The sequence below is a fragment of the Aotus nancymaae genome, unplaced genomic scaffold (assembly GCF_030222135.1).
Source record: "Aotus nancymaae isolate 86718 unplaced genomic scaffold, 86718_ANA_hifiasm-v0.15.2.pri h1tg000011l, whole genome shotgun sequence".
Classification (NCBI taxonomy): domain Eukaryota; kingdom Metazoa; phylum Chordata; class Mammalia; order Primates; family Aotidae; genus Aotus; species Aotus nancymaae.
The window spans coordinates 58,695,821-58,709,248 of record NW_026988422.1 but is presented as its reverse complement, the minus strand read 5'-3'; the positions used below and the strand labels follow the sequence as shown (position 1 = coordinate 58,709,248).

The 13,428-nt window shown below is 42.6% G+C and overlaps 1 protein-coding gene across 2 annotated transcripts in view; it reads left to right on the top strand.

The window, feature by feature from the left end:
• NEK9 (NIMA related kinase 9) overlaps positions 1-12,937 on the top strand; it is a 47,312-nt gene extending 34,375 nt beyond the window's left edge. The window contains exons 19-22 of one of the 2 annotated variants that reach the window (XM_012438069.2): positions 3,928-4,148; positions 6,485-6,634; positions 8,182-8,394; positions 10,380-12,937. In XM_012438069.2, coding sequence (XP_012293492.2) covers positions 3,928-4,148; positions 6,485-6,634; positions 8,182-8,394; positions 10,380-10,502 — 707 coding nt within the window. In that variant the 3' untranslated portion in view covers positions 10,503-12,937. Of the gene's footprint in view, positions 1-3,927; positions 4,149-6,484; positions 6,647-8,181; positions 8,395-10,379 lie in introns of both variants that reach the window. The other variant, XM_012438068.3, reaches the window with a different exon arrangement.
• The last annotated feature ends 491 nt before the right edge of the window (positions 12,938-13,428 follow it).

Here is a 13,428-nt window from a genome sequence, read left to right as displayed (position 1 = left end):
CAAAACTCAAAGGAAAATAGGAAATTTCTTTGGGAAGTGAGGAATACAGTGATTAAGAGAGAAGATTATGCTTTGGTGGATTTCACAGTAAGTTATGACTTTACATTGTGGTCAGAGAGACAGTACATCATCTTTGCCTCCAATGCATATGGAAGTAATTAAGTAACTTGCCCAGTACTGTAATGTGACTTATATATTATTCCTTTCCTTACTATCCTAGTGGGTAATGTGTCCTCTGCTTCCACAGTATTCCCAGGGGTATTCCAGTCTAAAGAAATAGTCCACCAAAACAGGCACTCAGAATAAAACTCAGCTAAACTTTCAGTGTGGTTAGGAGAATCATCCCAAAATTCTCTGATAGATTTCCTTTGACTGCTGTCTTCATAGTTCTCTATTATTGGGAACCATGCCAGGAAATTATATTTTTCCTTTTTGGTTTTCTACCTGCTAGAGTCCTTGTAGTCTTTGATGTCTCAGAACCAGGATTCTGATTGATTGATTGATTGATTGATTGATTTTTGAGGAATCAGGCACAGTCTTGCTCTTTTGTCCGGGCTGGAGTGCAGTGGCATGATCTTGGCTCACTGCATCCTCGGCCTCCTGGATTCAAGCGGTTCTCCTGCCTCAGCCTCACAGTAGCTGGGATTACAGGTGTGCACCACTATACCCAGCTAATTTTTGTATTTTTAGTAGAGACAGGGTTTCACCATGTTGGCAAGGCTGGTCTTGGATTCTTGGTCTCAAGTGATCCGCCCACCTCAGCCTCCCAAAGTGCTGGGATTACAGGGGTAAGCCACCGTGCCCAGCCCAGATTCTGATATTGTTTGAAATCAAAACACATAAACACTCAGAATAATAGCAGATTAAAGCTGGGCACAGTGGCACAGCCATTAGTCCCAGGTACTCAGGAAGCTGAGGCAGGAGGATCACTTGAGGCCAGGAGTTCAAGGCTGCAGTGCACTATGATCATAATTATGAATAGCCCCTGCAATCCAACCTGAGCAACATAGCGAGACCCTATCTCAAATGAATGAATAAATATATAAAGTGAGTCAGTCAGTCAGTGAAACAGATTAAACCCCGAAAAAGAAACAGCTGAAAACATGATCTAGAATTGTTGAACTTCAGTTTACACGTATACACCGACTTATACCATATTATATATAGTTTACTTAAGTAGCCAATTGCTTGGCATCTCTGTTTATGTATATTAATATCTGTCAAAACTGACTGAAGATCTTTTTGCTAAGCACAGCTGTTCTACAACTTTGTTTTGCCAGAACAGAATTTAAAGGAAAAACATAAAATTAAAAGCAAATGTCCATTGGTGGGAAGATGTAAACTCAAGTAAGGGCAGGGATTTGTGCCTTTTTTATTCATTAACTTTATATACCTGCCTAGAACAATGCCTGGCAAATGGTAAATGCTCAGTAACTATTTGTTGATTAAATGTGTTATAACCATCCATTGGAGTGAATGTGAACATCTCCAAATATTTCCATAATATGAAATGTAAAAAGCAAGTTGCAGCAGACTACATGCCTTTTTATAAAACTTAAAAACAAGTAAAATAGGCCAGGCATGGTGGCTCACACCTGTAATCCCAGCACTTTGGGAGGCCAAGGCGGGTAAATCATGAGGTCAGAAGATCGAGACCATCCTAGCCAACATGGTGAAACCATGTCTCTACTAAAATACAAAAAAAGATTAGCCGGGCATGGTGGTGCATGCTTGTAGTCCCAGCTACTCAGGAGACTGAGACAAGGGAATAGCTTGAACCCAGGAGGCGGAGGTTGCAGTGAGCCAAGATCACGCCACTGCACTCCAGCCTAGTGACAGAGCGAGACTCCATCTCAAAAAAAAAAAAAATGTAAAATAAATAGTAATGTATTGTTTAAGGATGCATAAAGGTGATAAAGTTTTTAAGAAGAAATGATAAATACAAAATTAAACAGAATGGTTTCATCTGGGTAAGAGGCCAGAGAAGGAAGGAGTTTACAAGGCAGATACAGTGACATAGGTAATGCTCTAGTTCAGCAGTGTCCAGTAGATCTTTCTGCAACTATGGAAATGTTCCATATCTGTGCTGTTGAGTAGAGTAGCTACCAGCTTCCTGTGGCTATTGAGCACTCAAGAGAGTAGCTCGTGTGACTGAAGAACTGAATTTTTAATTCTCTTTCAGTTTAAACAGCCACATATGGCTAGTAACTCATACTGGATAGTGCAGTTTTAGTTCTTCTAGTGGCAGAGAGACTTGTGTTTATTGTTAAGCCTGAATATTTACACATAATGTTAAAATAGTCAGGCATATCTAAAATGCAGCTAAATCTTAAAAAACCATTTAAAACAAAAGAGTAAGCTTCAGAACTCACTTTGGTAACAGTAGTTCTGCTGCTTCCCTAGGATCTCAGCATGACCCGGTTAGTCCCCAGGCCAGCACAGCAGGTGATAATTAACCCTTCTTTACATTTATCCTTGAAAAATACCAGGCGTCAGAACAAGGATCTCTGAGGAGTAAAAGGAAAAAAAAGAAAATAACAGGCAATTTTTTTAACTTTGACAAATTAATTTTCTTAATTATATTTTTCTTTGGCCCATATTAAAATTCAGTTTCATTTCCTGACCACACATCAGCTAGTCTTCATTAAGGTTGCTTGGAATATGCTATATGATATGAAAGAACCAGCATTACATTATAAAAATTCATACAGATAGTCATCAGAGAATGTAACGTTCACATTAAATGTTGAAGAATTGGCCGGGCGCAGTGGCTCACACCTATAATCCCAGCACTTTGGGAGGCTGAAGCGGGTGGATCACTTGAGGCCAGGAGTTCAAGGCCAGCCTGGCTAACGTGGCAAGGCATGTAAAATACAAATTTTACATGCCTTGCCACTAAAAATACAAAAATTAGCCAGGCATGGTGGTGGACGCCTGTAATCCCAGCTACTTGGGAGTCTGAGGCACAAGAATCTCTTGAACCTGGGAGGTGGAGGTTGCAGTGAGCCAAGATCTCACCACTGCACTCTAGCCTGAGTGACAGAGTGAAACTGTGTCTCAAAAAAATAAAAATCGCTGGGTGCAGTGGCTCACACCTGTAATCCCAGCACTTTGGGAGGCCAAGGTGGGTGGATCACCTGAGGTGTGGAGTTCAAGACCAGCCTGGCCAACATGTTGAAACCCCACCTCTACTAAAAATACAAAAAGTAGCCAGGTGTGGTAGTGTGCACCTGTAATCCCAGCTACTCAGGAGGTTGAGACAGGAGAATTGCTTGAACCTGGGAGGCAGAGGTTGCAATGAACCAAGATCGGGCCACTGCACTCCAGCTTGGGTGACAGAGCGAGACTCCATCTCAAAAAATAAAAAAAAAAAGTCTGTACAAAAAATTAAAAGAATTCAACATTCAAACAAAAAACAAAATAAAAATAAAAAGAGAAAGAGAATTCAACATTCAGATTTTCCCCAGACAGGGAGTTGATGGTAACTTTTATCTGACAGCTTTAAGAGGAGTTTGGCTCAAATGTTAAAGACCTTTTTATATATGATGAATGTCTATGGAGAATGCTGGAATCTGAATGTATCTCTTAAAGAAGCAGAGTAAGCATGGGTGCTAGATTCGATGGGCTGTGTGGTTGGGGGGATTGTTTGGTAATGCTTTTAGAATATTGATAACCTGCTATGGATATAAGATAAAATTGTTAAATGGAAGTGAATTGTGGTTATGAGCATCCTGATACACAAATACAACTATACAAAATTACAAAACTTAGTTTGCATGAAAACCTAAAATTTAGTTCCTAGTATTTGACTTGTACTGTTGCCATTGCACTTCATGCAACTTTAGGCACCTTTCCAGGGTAAGTGGGGTTGTCAGATGGTAAATCTGTGCAGCAAAGCTGTCTATTTCTGTGCTGTATATCTGTCAGTGGTTCAGAGCTCTAGCCCGGGAGGAGGCGGCGGGGGCGGTGGTGGCGGCGGCAGTGGTGAAGAGGAGGACAGTCAGCAGGAATCTGAAACTCCTGACCCAAGTGGAGGCTTCCGAGGAACAATGGAAGCAGACCGAGGAATGGAAGGTTTAATCAGTCCCACAGAGGCCATGGGGAACACTAATGGGGCCAGCAGCTCCTGTCCTGGCTGGCTTCGAAAGGTAATTCCTTTGGAAGAAGTAAGTCAAATAAAATATCTGGCTCTTTGCAGGAACTAGAAACAGCTGTCAGGGTCTCTCAGTTTTCAAAGTACCTAGTAAACTGTTTTGCATCCTGAATCCAGCTTTCTGATTTTTACCTGGAAAGAAATTGCCTAATCACTAATCCTTTTTACTTTCCAAAAAGGAATACAAAATGTTCTCATACCCTTGTTACTTAAGTGAATGTATCGTAAGTACTATAACCTACCTTGATGGCAGTTTTTGTAGTATATGTATGTAAAGATTAAGCTTATAGATTTCATACCGTCATTTATAGAAATGGAATATTAGAGCAATTGGAATGTCTTACAATAGGAAAATGGTTGATGAAAGTTGAGGTACAGAAAGTAAAAATGTTGGACTGGTCACAGTGGCTCAAGCCTATAATCTCAGCACTTTCAGAGGCCAAGGCAGGAGGATCACTTGAGCCCAAGAGTTCAAGACCAGCCTGGGCAACACAGCAAGACATTGTCTGTACAAAAAAATTTTTTTAATTAGCCGGGTGTGGTAGTGTGCACCTGTAGTCCCAGCTACTTGGGAGGCTAAGGCAGGATGATCACTTGAACTAGGGAGGTGGAGGCTGAAGTGAGCCGAGCTATGCCATGATTACACCACTGCAATCCAGCCTGGGAGACAAAGCGAAACCCTGTTCAAAAAAAAAAAAAAAAAAAAGTTGGAGTATATTCATTTTCATGGAAAGTTAGTCATAACATATGGCTATGCAGAAGAGGATGAAATATCTGTATGATCTCATTCTTTTAGGAAATAGGTAATACACAGAAGAATGTCGACAAGACTATGTATTGATAATTTTTAAAGTGGTTATCTGTGATTGATGGAATTGCTGGTGGTTTTTATTAATTTCCTTTGCCCATTTGTATTTTCTCATTTTCTACTGTGAATATTTATGGTTTGTGAAATTTTAAATTTTTTATCACACACACCAAAAAAAAAGACCAGGCGTAGTGGCTCCCACCCATAATTCCAGAATTTTGGGAGGCCAACGCAAAAGGATTGCTTGAGCCCAGGAGTTTGAGACCAGCCTGGACAACATAGGGAGACCCTATCCTTATAAAATAAATTTAAAAAATAAGGCCGGGGCTGGGCATGATGGCTCACGCCTATAATCCCAGCACTTTGGGAGGCTGAGACAGGTGGATCACCTGTCAGGAGTTTGAGAGTAGCCTGGCCAATCATGGTAAAACCCTGTCTCTACTAAAAATACAAAAATTAGCTGAGTGTGGTGATGCACGCCTATAATCCCAGCTACCTGGGAGATTGAAGCAGGAGAATCACTTGAGTTTAGGGAGCGGAGGTTGCAGTGAGCCGAGATCGCACCACTGCATTCAAGCCTGGGTGACAGAGTGAGACTCCATCTCAAAAATTAAATAAATAAGTTAGGCTGGGCAAGGTGGCTCATGCCTGTAATCTCAACACTTTGGGAGGCCAAGGCGGGCAGATCACTTGAAGTCAGGAGTTTGGGACCAGCCCAGCCAACATGGTAAAATTCTATCTCTACTAAAAATATAAAAAAGCCGGGCGTGGTGGTGCACACTTGTAATCTCAGCTACTTGGGAGGCTGAGGTAAGAGGACCACTTGAACTTGGGAGGCAGAGGTTGCAGTGAGTCAAGATCGTGCCACTGCACGCCATCCTGGGCGACAGAGTGAGACTCTGTTTCAAAAATAATAATAATAATTAACCAGGCATGGTGACACATGCTTGTGGTCGTAGATGCTCAGGAGGCTGACGTAGAAGGATCATTTGAGTCCCAAAGGTCAAGGCTGCAATGAGCTGTGGTTGCGCACTCCAGCCTGGGCAACAGAGCAAGACCCTATTTAAAAAAAAAAAACACCGTAGATTTAAAGCTCCTTGTCTAGTAAGACTTAACTTGATAATGATTTGAAGAGTATGAACAGGAAGCCACACACTGTTCTGTCTGTACCTTTAGCCTCAGCTTTCAGCAGTGCGGCAGCCAGCCTCACTGCCATTTCCTTGGAGCTTCCCAGCTCACTGAATAGCCTGTGTAGAATAAGTGTGTCGGGGAGACACACCAGACACTCCAGCCTGTGTTCTTTGAGTTTACTTCAGCATCACTCTTCTTCCTCCAATGAAGGGGTGGCAGTTTGCTCACAGGTAGGCTGAGATATGTTGTTAACCACAACTGTCCTGCCCACTAGAGGGTGCTGATGTCATGACAAGGAAAACTATAGCAAAACAGAGAAGGGAATTTGGGAGAAAGCAAATACTGCAAATAGAATAATGAGATACTAATGAGATTCTTTCTCATCTATATAGGAGCTGGAAAATGCAGAATTTATCCCCATGCCTGACAGCCCATCTCCCCTCAGTGCAGCATTTTCAGAATCTGAAAAAGATACCCTGCCCTATGAAGAGCTACAAGGACTCAAAGTGGCCTCTGAAGCTCCTTTGGAACACAAGCCCCAAGTAGGAGCCTGGGTAACTGAGCTTTTTGCCTTTGAATCACAACTAGGTAAACAGTCACTGCAAGCTCTGTCCGGTTCTTCTGGCCTTACTCTAGCTTTTGGGTCTCAGCTGCCCTGCATTAACTCATTATACTGTCCATTCAGCAGTACTTAAAGCCTCAACCCAAGACTAAACTGAGTTGCCTCAGAAAGGTATTTGCCATTCCACATTTCTGACAGGCTAACACCTTTCTAGACCAAAGAATTATCTTTTCCCTCTGCCTTAGAAATGCCAAAATTCAAATTCAGTTTTTCATGACACTACTAGGGTGGGTTAGACGCTCTAAATATAAGAAAGAAGTAATACTGGGCTGGGCACGGTGGCTCACGCCTATAATCCCAGCACTTTGGGAGGCTGAGGCGGGCAGATCATGAGGTCAGGAGTTTGAGACCAAACTGACCAACATGGTGAAACCCTGTCTCTACTAAAAATACAAAAATTAGCCAGGCATGGTCGCGCCTGTAATCCCAGCTACTCGGGAGGCTAAGGCAGGAGAAGCCCTTGAACCCGGGAGCCAGAGGTTAAAGTGAGCCAAGATTTCGCCACTGCACTCCAGCCTGGGCAACAGAGCGAGACTCTGTCTCAAAAAAAAAAAAAAAAAGTAATACTGGTAGTCTAGTGAGGAAGCAACACCATGTACACCTAACCTTGGTAGAAATGAAATTGTGGTAAAAACTATAAGCCAAGGTCATGAAACTTTTTCTATAAAAGGCTACATAATAATTATTTTAGGCAACATAGTAATTATTTTAGACTATTTTAGACAGAAATGTGTACAGCCTCTTTTTTAACTACTCAACTCTGACATTGTAGCACAAAAAGCAGCTTCAAGTAGTACATAATGAATGGGCATCCCTGGGTTCCAATAAAATTGTATTTACAAAAACAGGCAGCAGGCCAGAATTGCCCCATGGGCTATTTGCTGAACCTTCCTATAAACAGTACAGTGGAAAAGAGAAAAATCCAGACTAGGATCATCAGAAAGATTCCCAGAAGTGGTAATAAAACCTTTGAAACTTCAGAGTGAATGTTTTCATTTCTCTGTTAGTTCACCTTCTTAAATTGTGTTAGTGGTCCTGTTTACTGACCACCTCTCAGATCTTTTCTAAAGTGTAATTCACTGCATTTCATGAATATTGACCCTTTGGGTCTCACTGTGATCTGAAAGACTTGTTCCAAACCAGATCATGCTTTTCCCTGCTCCAGCATTTTAAATGAGGATACCAAGGTGGTTTAAAATTTTTCACAGTCATCCAAAATAGATGTTTGGTCTTCCACCTTGGCCTAATGGGGACTGAGGCACTGAGAGTTCGCTTTCCCTGTTACGTCAGTGCCCAAATGCTGTTACAATCCTAGCATTTCTGTTTTTCTTACATATATTCATGTGTATTTATGTTTTATCTTGTTAATTTACAAGTAAAATCTGATTGCACTTAGAGGAAGTTTGGATTGAGGAGCTATGGCACCTGGGCAGAACCTCCTGCAATCTTTCCTTCTTGTCTCTCTAGTCACCTAGGCTGAATCCTGCAGTAGCCTGTGCTGGGAAGGGAACACCACTGATTCCTCCTGCCTGTGCATGCAGCTCTCTGCAGATGGAGGTTGAGAGATTGCAGGATCTGGTGTTAAAGTGTATGGCTGAACAACAGAAGCTACAGCAAGAAAACCTCCAGATTTTTACTGAGCTGCAGAAGTTGAAGAATAAATTAGAAGGAGAGCAGCAGGTGAGAGCATTCAAAGAATAATTCAATTTCTAAGCCTGTTTTGAAGAATCACAGAAACAAAACACAAAGTATTGAAATAGACTTGTTCCTTCGCAGGTCCTTACTTTTTAATGATACCATTTTTGTAATTATAATCCCAGAAGCCTTGGGCCTTGTTCAAGCACCTGTATTGAATCATTTTCATCACTTAACTTGCATTGCTTTTGTTACTGTATGCTTTTTGTTTTACAATACTTAATTACATATTTCTGAAAATAAAGACATTCTCCTGAACAACCACAATACTATAACCACACCTAAAAAAATTAACACTAATATTCTCAGTTCTCATCCAGTATCTAGCTGAGACCCCAATTTTCCCAATTTTCCCCACAAAAATGTCCTTTATAACCATTTTTTATCAGGTAGAATCCAATCAAGAACCCCATATTATATTTGTTTATGTCTCTTATTTCTTTTCATCTAGAACAATTCCCTCCACCACCAACACCTCTTTAAAAATATTTGTTTATTTATTTATTTAGAGACAGGGTCTTGCTTTTTCACCCAGGCTGGAGTGCAGTGGCAGAAACATGGTTCATTGTAGCCTTGACTTCCCAGGCTCAAGTGATCTTCCCACCTTAGCCCCCCAAGTAGAAGTAACTGGAACTACAGGCATGTGGTAACACGCTTGGCTTCACCTTTTTTTTTAAGAGACAGAGTCTGGCTTTGTCACCCAGGCTGTGGAGCAGTGGTGCAGTCTCGGCTCACTGAAGCCTCCTTCCAGGTTCGAGCGATTTTCCTGACTTAGCCTCCCGAGTAGCTGGGATTACAGGTGCCCAACACCATGCCCGGCTAATTTTTGTATTTTTACTAGAGATAGGGTTTCACCATGTTGGCCAGGCTGGTCTCGAACTCCTGACCTTGTGATCCCCCTTCCTTGGCCTCCCAAAGTGCTGGGATTACAGGTATGAGCCACCACACCCAGCCTGCTTCACCTTTTTAAAAAATACTTTCATGATATTAACTTGTTGAAGAACCAGTCATTCAACAGAATGTCCCACATTCTAGATTTCCCTTGTTTTCTTAGGGTGTTGTCTAACTTGTTTTTCTGTCACCCTGTCTTTTCTGAAAACTGGAATTGTAACCTAAGGCTTGATTAGCTTCACATTAAACATTTTTAGTGAAAATACATCAAAGGTGATGCTGCTTGCATTATTTTTTGAGAGCCATGCTATTGTTTATATAGAGGGAAATAGGGTTAGGCTTTTGGCTTTGCCATTTACCAGCTGTAGGTGTTTGGGCTACTTACTTTGTTTTCTTTGAGCTCTGGTTTCTCACCTGAAAGAAAATAATGCCCACCTTGCATGGTTCTTTGGAGGATTAAATGAACTAATGTTTATGAAATTACTTTAGAAAGTAATACACGGGCTGAGCACAGTGGCTCATGCCTGTAATCCCAGCACTTTGGGAGATTGCTTGAGCCTGGGAGTTCGAGACCAGCCTGGGCAACATGGTGAAATCCCATCTCTACCAAAAATAAAAATTAGCTGGGCATGATGGCACATGCCTATAGTCCCACAGTTATTCAGGAGGCTGAAGTGGGAGGATCACCTGAGCCTGTGGTGGTTGAAGCCGCAGTGAGCCATGATCACACCACTGCACCTCATCCTAAGCAACACATCAAGACCCTGTCTCAAAAAAATAAAAACACACGAGGTAAGATTGGCAGCAATAGGAGGTAGAAGATTGTTTTGCCCAGGACTTTTTCCGTTTTAAAACTGAGAGTTCTGCATCCCAGAAAACCCTGCAGTCCTGGACAAACCTAGCTAGTTGGTCACCCTACCTGCAGTAAAGGTATGGACTGTATCTAAAAGAGTGCCATGAGCTTCTCACAAGATCACGGCTACAAATCCTTAGAGGCTGGCATTGAAAATATAGTACTGGACTGCTGCTGTGACTAGGTGGCACTGTTGCTAATGTGGAACTGTATTCTATCTGGACAGGTGGGGATGCATTCCAAAGGAACTCAGACAGCAAAGGAAGAGATGGAAATGGATCCAAAGCCTGACTTAGATTCAGATTCCTGGTGCCTCCTGGGAACAGACTCCTGTCGACCCAGCCTCTAGTCTCCTGAGCCTATAGAGCCCCCAGGAAACTGGGACCCAAAGAACTTCACAGCACACTTACTGAATGCAGAGAGCAGCTTTCCTGGCTTTGTTCACTTGCAGACAAGCAGCGCAAGGCAGAGGCTCTGAAGCACTCTCCTTGTACATTTGGAGAGTGGCATTGCCTTTTAGATAGGATCTAGGAGTGATTTTATTGTTTTGGAGAATGGAAGGGCCCCCATGGCCCTGGCTTTGTCATCAGTGACTGCCATAGCAACAGCAGCTCTGTACCTCATCTGTTGATCCCACCTCTGAAGAGGAGACACAGTGCTCACCTTAATTGTGCTGGTAGCAGCTTATATCCCATACATCATTTTCACCACTGATTGGAAGCTGCCTTGGGAATTCAGTACCAGGCATCACCCCTCTGGGTGGGAGAGGGAAAAGTGTAAAGCTGGAGCGGGCTGGAGTCAGGCGTGTCCCGCCCAAGTGTCCTCTGCAGAGTGGTAAAGTAGTCTGAGCCCTCTCGGGAGCCCTGAGTCCAGGAAAATATGTCTGATGGAGTCAGTCTAGGGCTTCTTTCCAGAAAGTTCGGTTACTTTGTGCAGCTAAACGCTTTATGAGGAAAAGTAGGCTTAGGTTGCTTTTCCTCTGAGGGTTGATTGAAATTTCTTGAGTGAGGAGTAGAGAAAGGGCAGGACCCTCCTCATCACACAGCTGGAGTTTCAGGCTGTGGCCAGTGCAGGGTGGGATTTCCTAACTGTGGAAGATGCCTCTGAGGGATGAGGTGTCTCAGAGAATTGAGTCCATGGGGCAGTTGGAATAGCCTTAAGAGAAAATCATGAAGGAGAAGAAGTCTTCCTTTAGCTGCCTCTACTTGGCATCTTAGAGAGGGCTTAGAGGGCTCTGAATCTTCTGCCTGTGAGAAGACTTCTTGAGCCCCTGCCTTCATGGCTCTTAGGGTTCTAATCTTGATATCAGCAGCCCCAACAGCTTTGTATGCTGTTTCTCAGTTCTGTATGTCTAGTCAGTATTTTTCCCCTTTTGGTGTTTTATGAAGCCATATGATAACCAGTGAATCTCTATCATCTTACCTGTGTGGCCAAAGCCAGCACCAAACCCTGGAGTCCCTGAAGCCTAACAACAGGCAGAACTTGCAAAAGGAGTTTGGCTGAGAGCTCACTTCTAATCTTGTACTCATTGTGTCTTTGTAGACAGGAAAAAGCTAGCTTTGCCAAAGAGAAACAGTGTCCTTGAAGAACAAAACTTCTTAGAGAAAGTTCTAGACAAGTATTTGGTGGTTTCCTTAAGGATGTGAGCTTTGTGTTTCCACCTAGCCTTGTAAAATATTCCTGTAGTATTTTGAGTCAAACATCCTACCTTTGATGAGTCTCACATCCCACCTTCCTACAAAAAGCTAAATTAATTTTGTTTCATTTTCTCCAGACCAAAGTGTTTGATAATCTTTTCAACATTGTGGGAGGTCCTGTGCAATGGAAATTTTGCCATTTCCCCAAAACTGGTGGCATAAAGACTGATGCTCGGGGAGAACCCCATGGCTGGGGAGAGGCAACTCTGTTCGATGGGATCTTCTTTGGTTTGATGTTCCCATTGTTTTCTCAGTTCTGGGAAGCCTAGTACATTAATACTAATATAATCACTGAAACCTTTTCTTGAAATAAGGGAAGCGGCCAAACTTTGATTAAAGTTGCAAGTTCTGGGGACTTCGGATTGCCATAAACCCTAACAGTGGGTTTTGGTTCAGCATGTAAATGAACTTTGATTTTCTTAAGGACCGATTGGCCTATCATGTCCCTGTATCCTCATGCTCATCATCTCAGCAGGCCTGAGAGGCCAGGTCAGTTTGGGTGTTCATCATGAGGATTGCTTCTGCTGTGGATCTGATGGACATAGGCATGTTGCCGAGAAGGTGGGGTGAAAGTGAGCGTCGGGGGTGGGTGAGGGCCTTGCTCTTGTTCAGAGGGGAGTATTTCCCTAGCAGTGGAATGCTGTGGTCATTTTCTCTAGCATATTCCCTTGGGAAGTCTACATTTGCTATTAATGTGGCTGAGAATCTAAGTTCTGTGCCTTAGAGACAATTTGCACTTTCCTATATTGTGCCTGGGACAGCCATATGACTTTTTTTCCACCAAACAAGTATGCAAACGGAAACCAGTTCAAAGGGGGATAGAGTAAAAAATGAGGCAGTAGAAATGCCTTTGAATGGTTTTCTGTAGCTAATTCTCTTTAAATTTTGTCCTGCTTTTTTTCTTTATGCAGTGCTAGGTGTTTTTAAGTTTTCTAGTAGTATTGCTTTTGAGTTACACTATAACCTGAGTTACTCCTCTGCTCTAACATTGTTGCAGAAGAACTAGCTTATTGTTAGCCAGGTTGCTTGAAAGGTTGAGGGTGGAGTGGTTTGGCATTTCTGTTTTAAATAAACATTTAAACTCTCAGTCAGTACTGTGCCTCAGTAAGTCTGTGCATGGACCTTAGTCTCTGGGGATGAAACATCCAGATTCTAGGCCTTTGTGAATCTTTGATTCTGTGACTCTTTATATAAATAATGTTCTTGGAACAGAAACAATGCAAGGGACATTTGCACAGAAATAATCTTTGCTTCTCTCCAGTTTCTTATTCTTGCCAGCAGAATCATTTCTGCTGCTACAGCTTTTTTCCCAATAAGATCTAAAAGTGCCAAAAGTGCAAAGGGAGGGAAAAAATTATCCATTAAAAGAAGGATGGGCCGGGCGCGGTGGCTCACGCCTGTAATCCCAGCACTTCGGGAGGCTGAGGCGGGTGGATCACGAGGTCAAGAGATCGAGACCATCCTGGTCAACATGGTGAAACCCCGTCTCTACTAAAAATACAAAAAATTAGCTGGGCATGGTGGCGCGTGCCTGTAATCCCAGCTACTCAGGAGGCTGAGGCAGGAGAATTGCCTGAA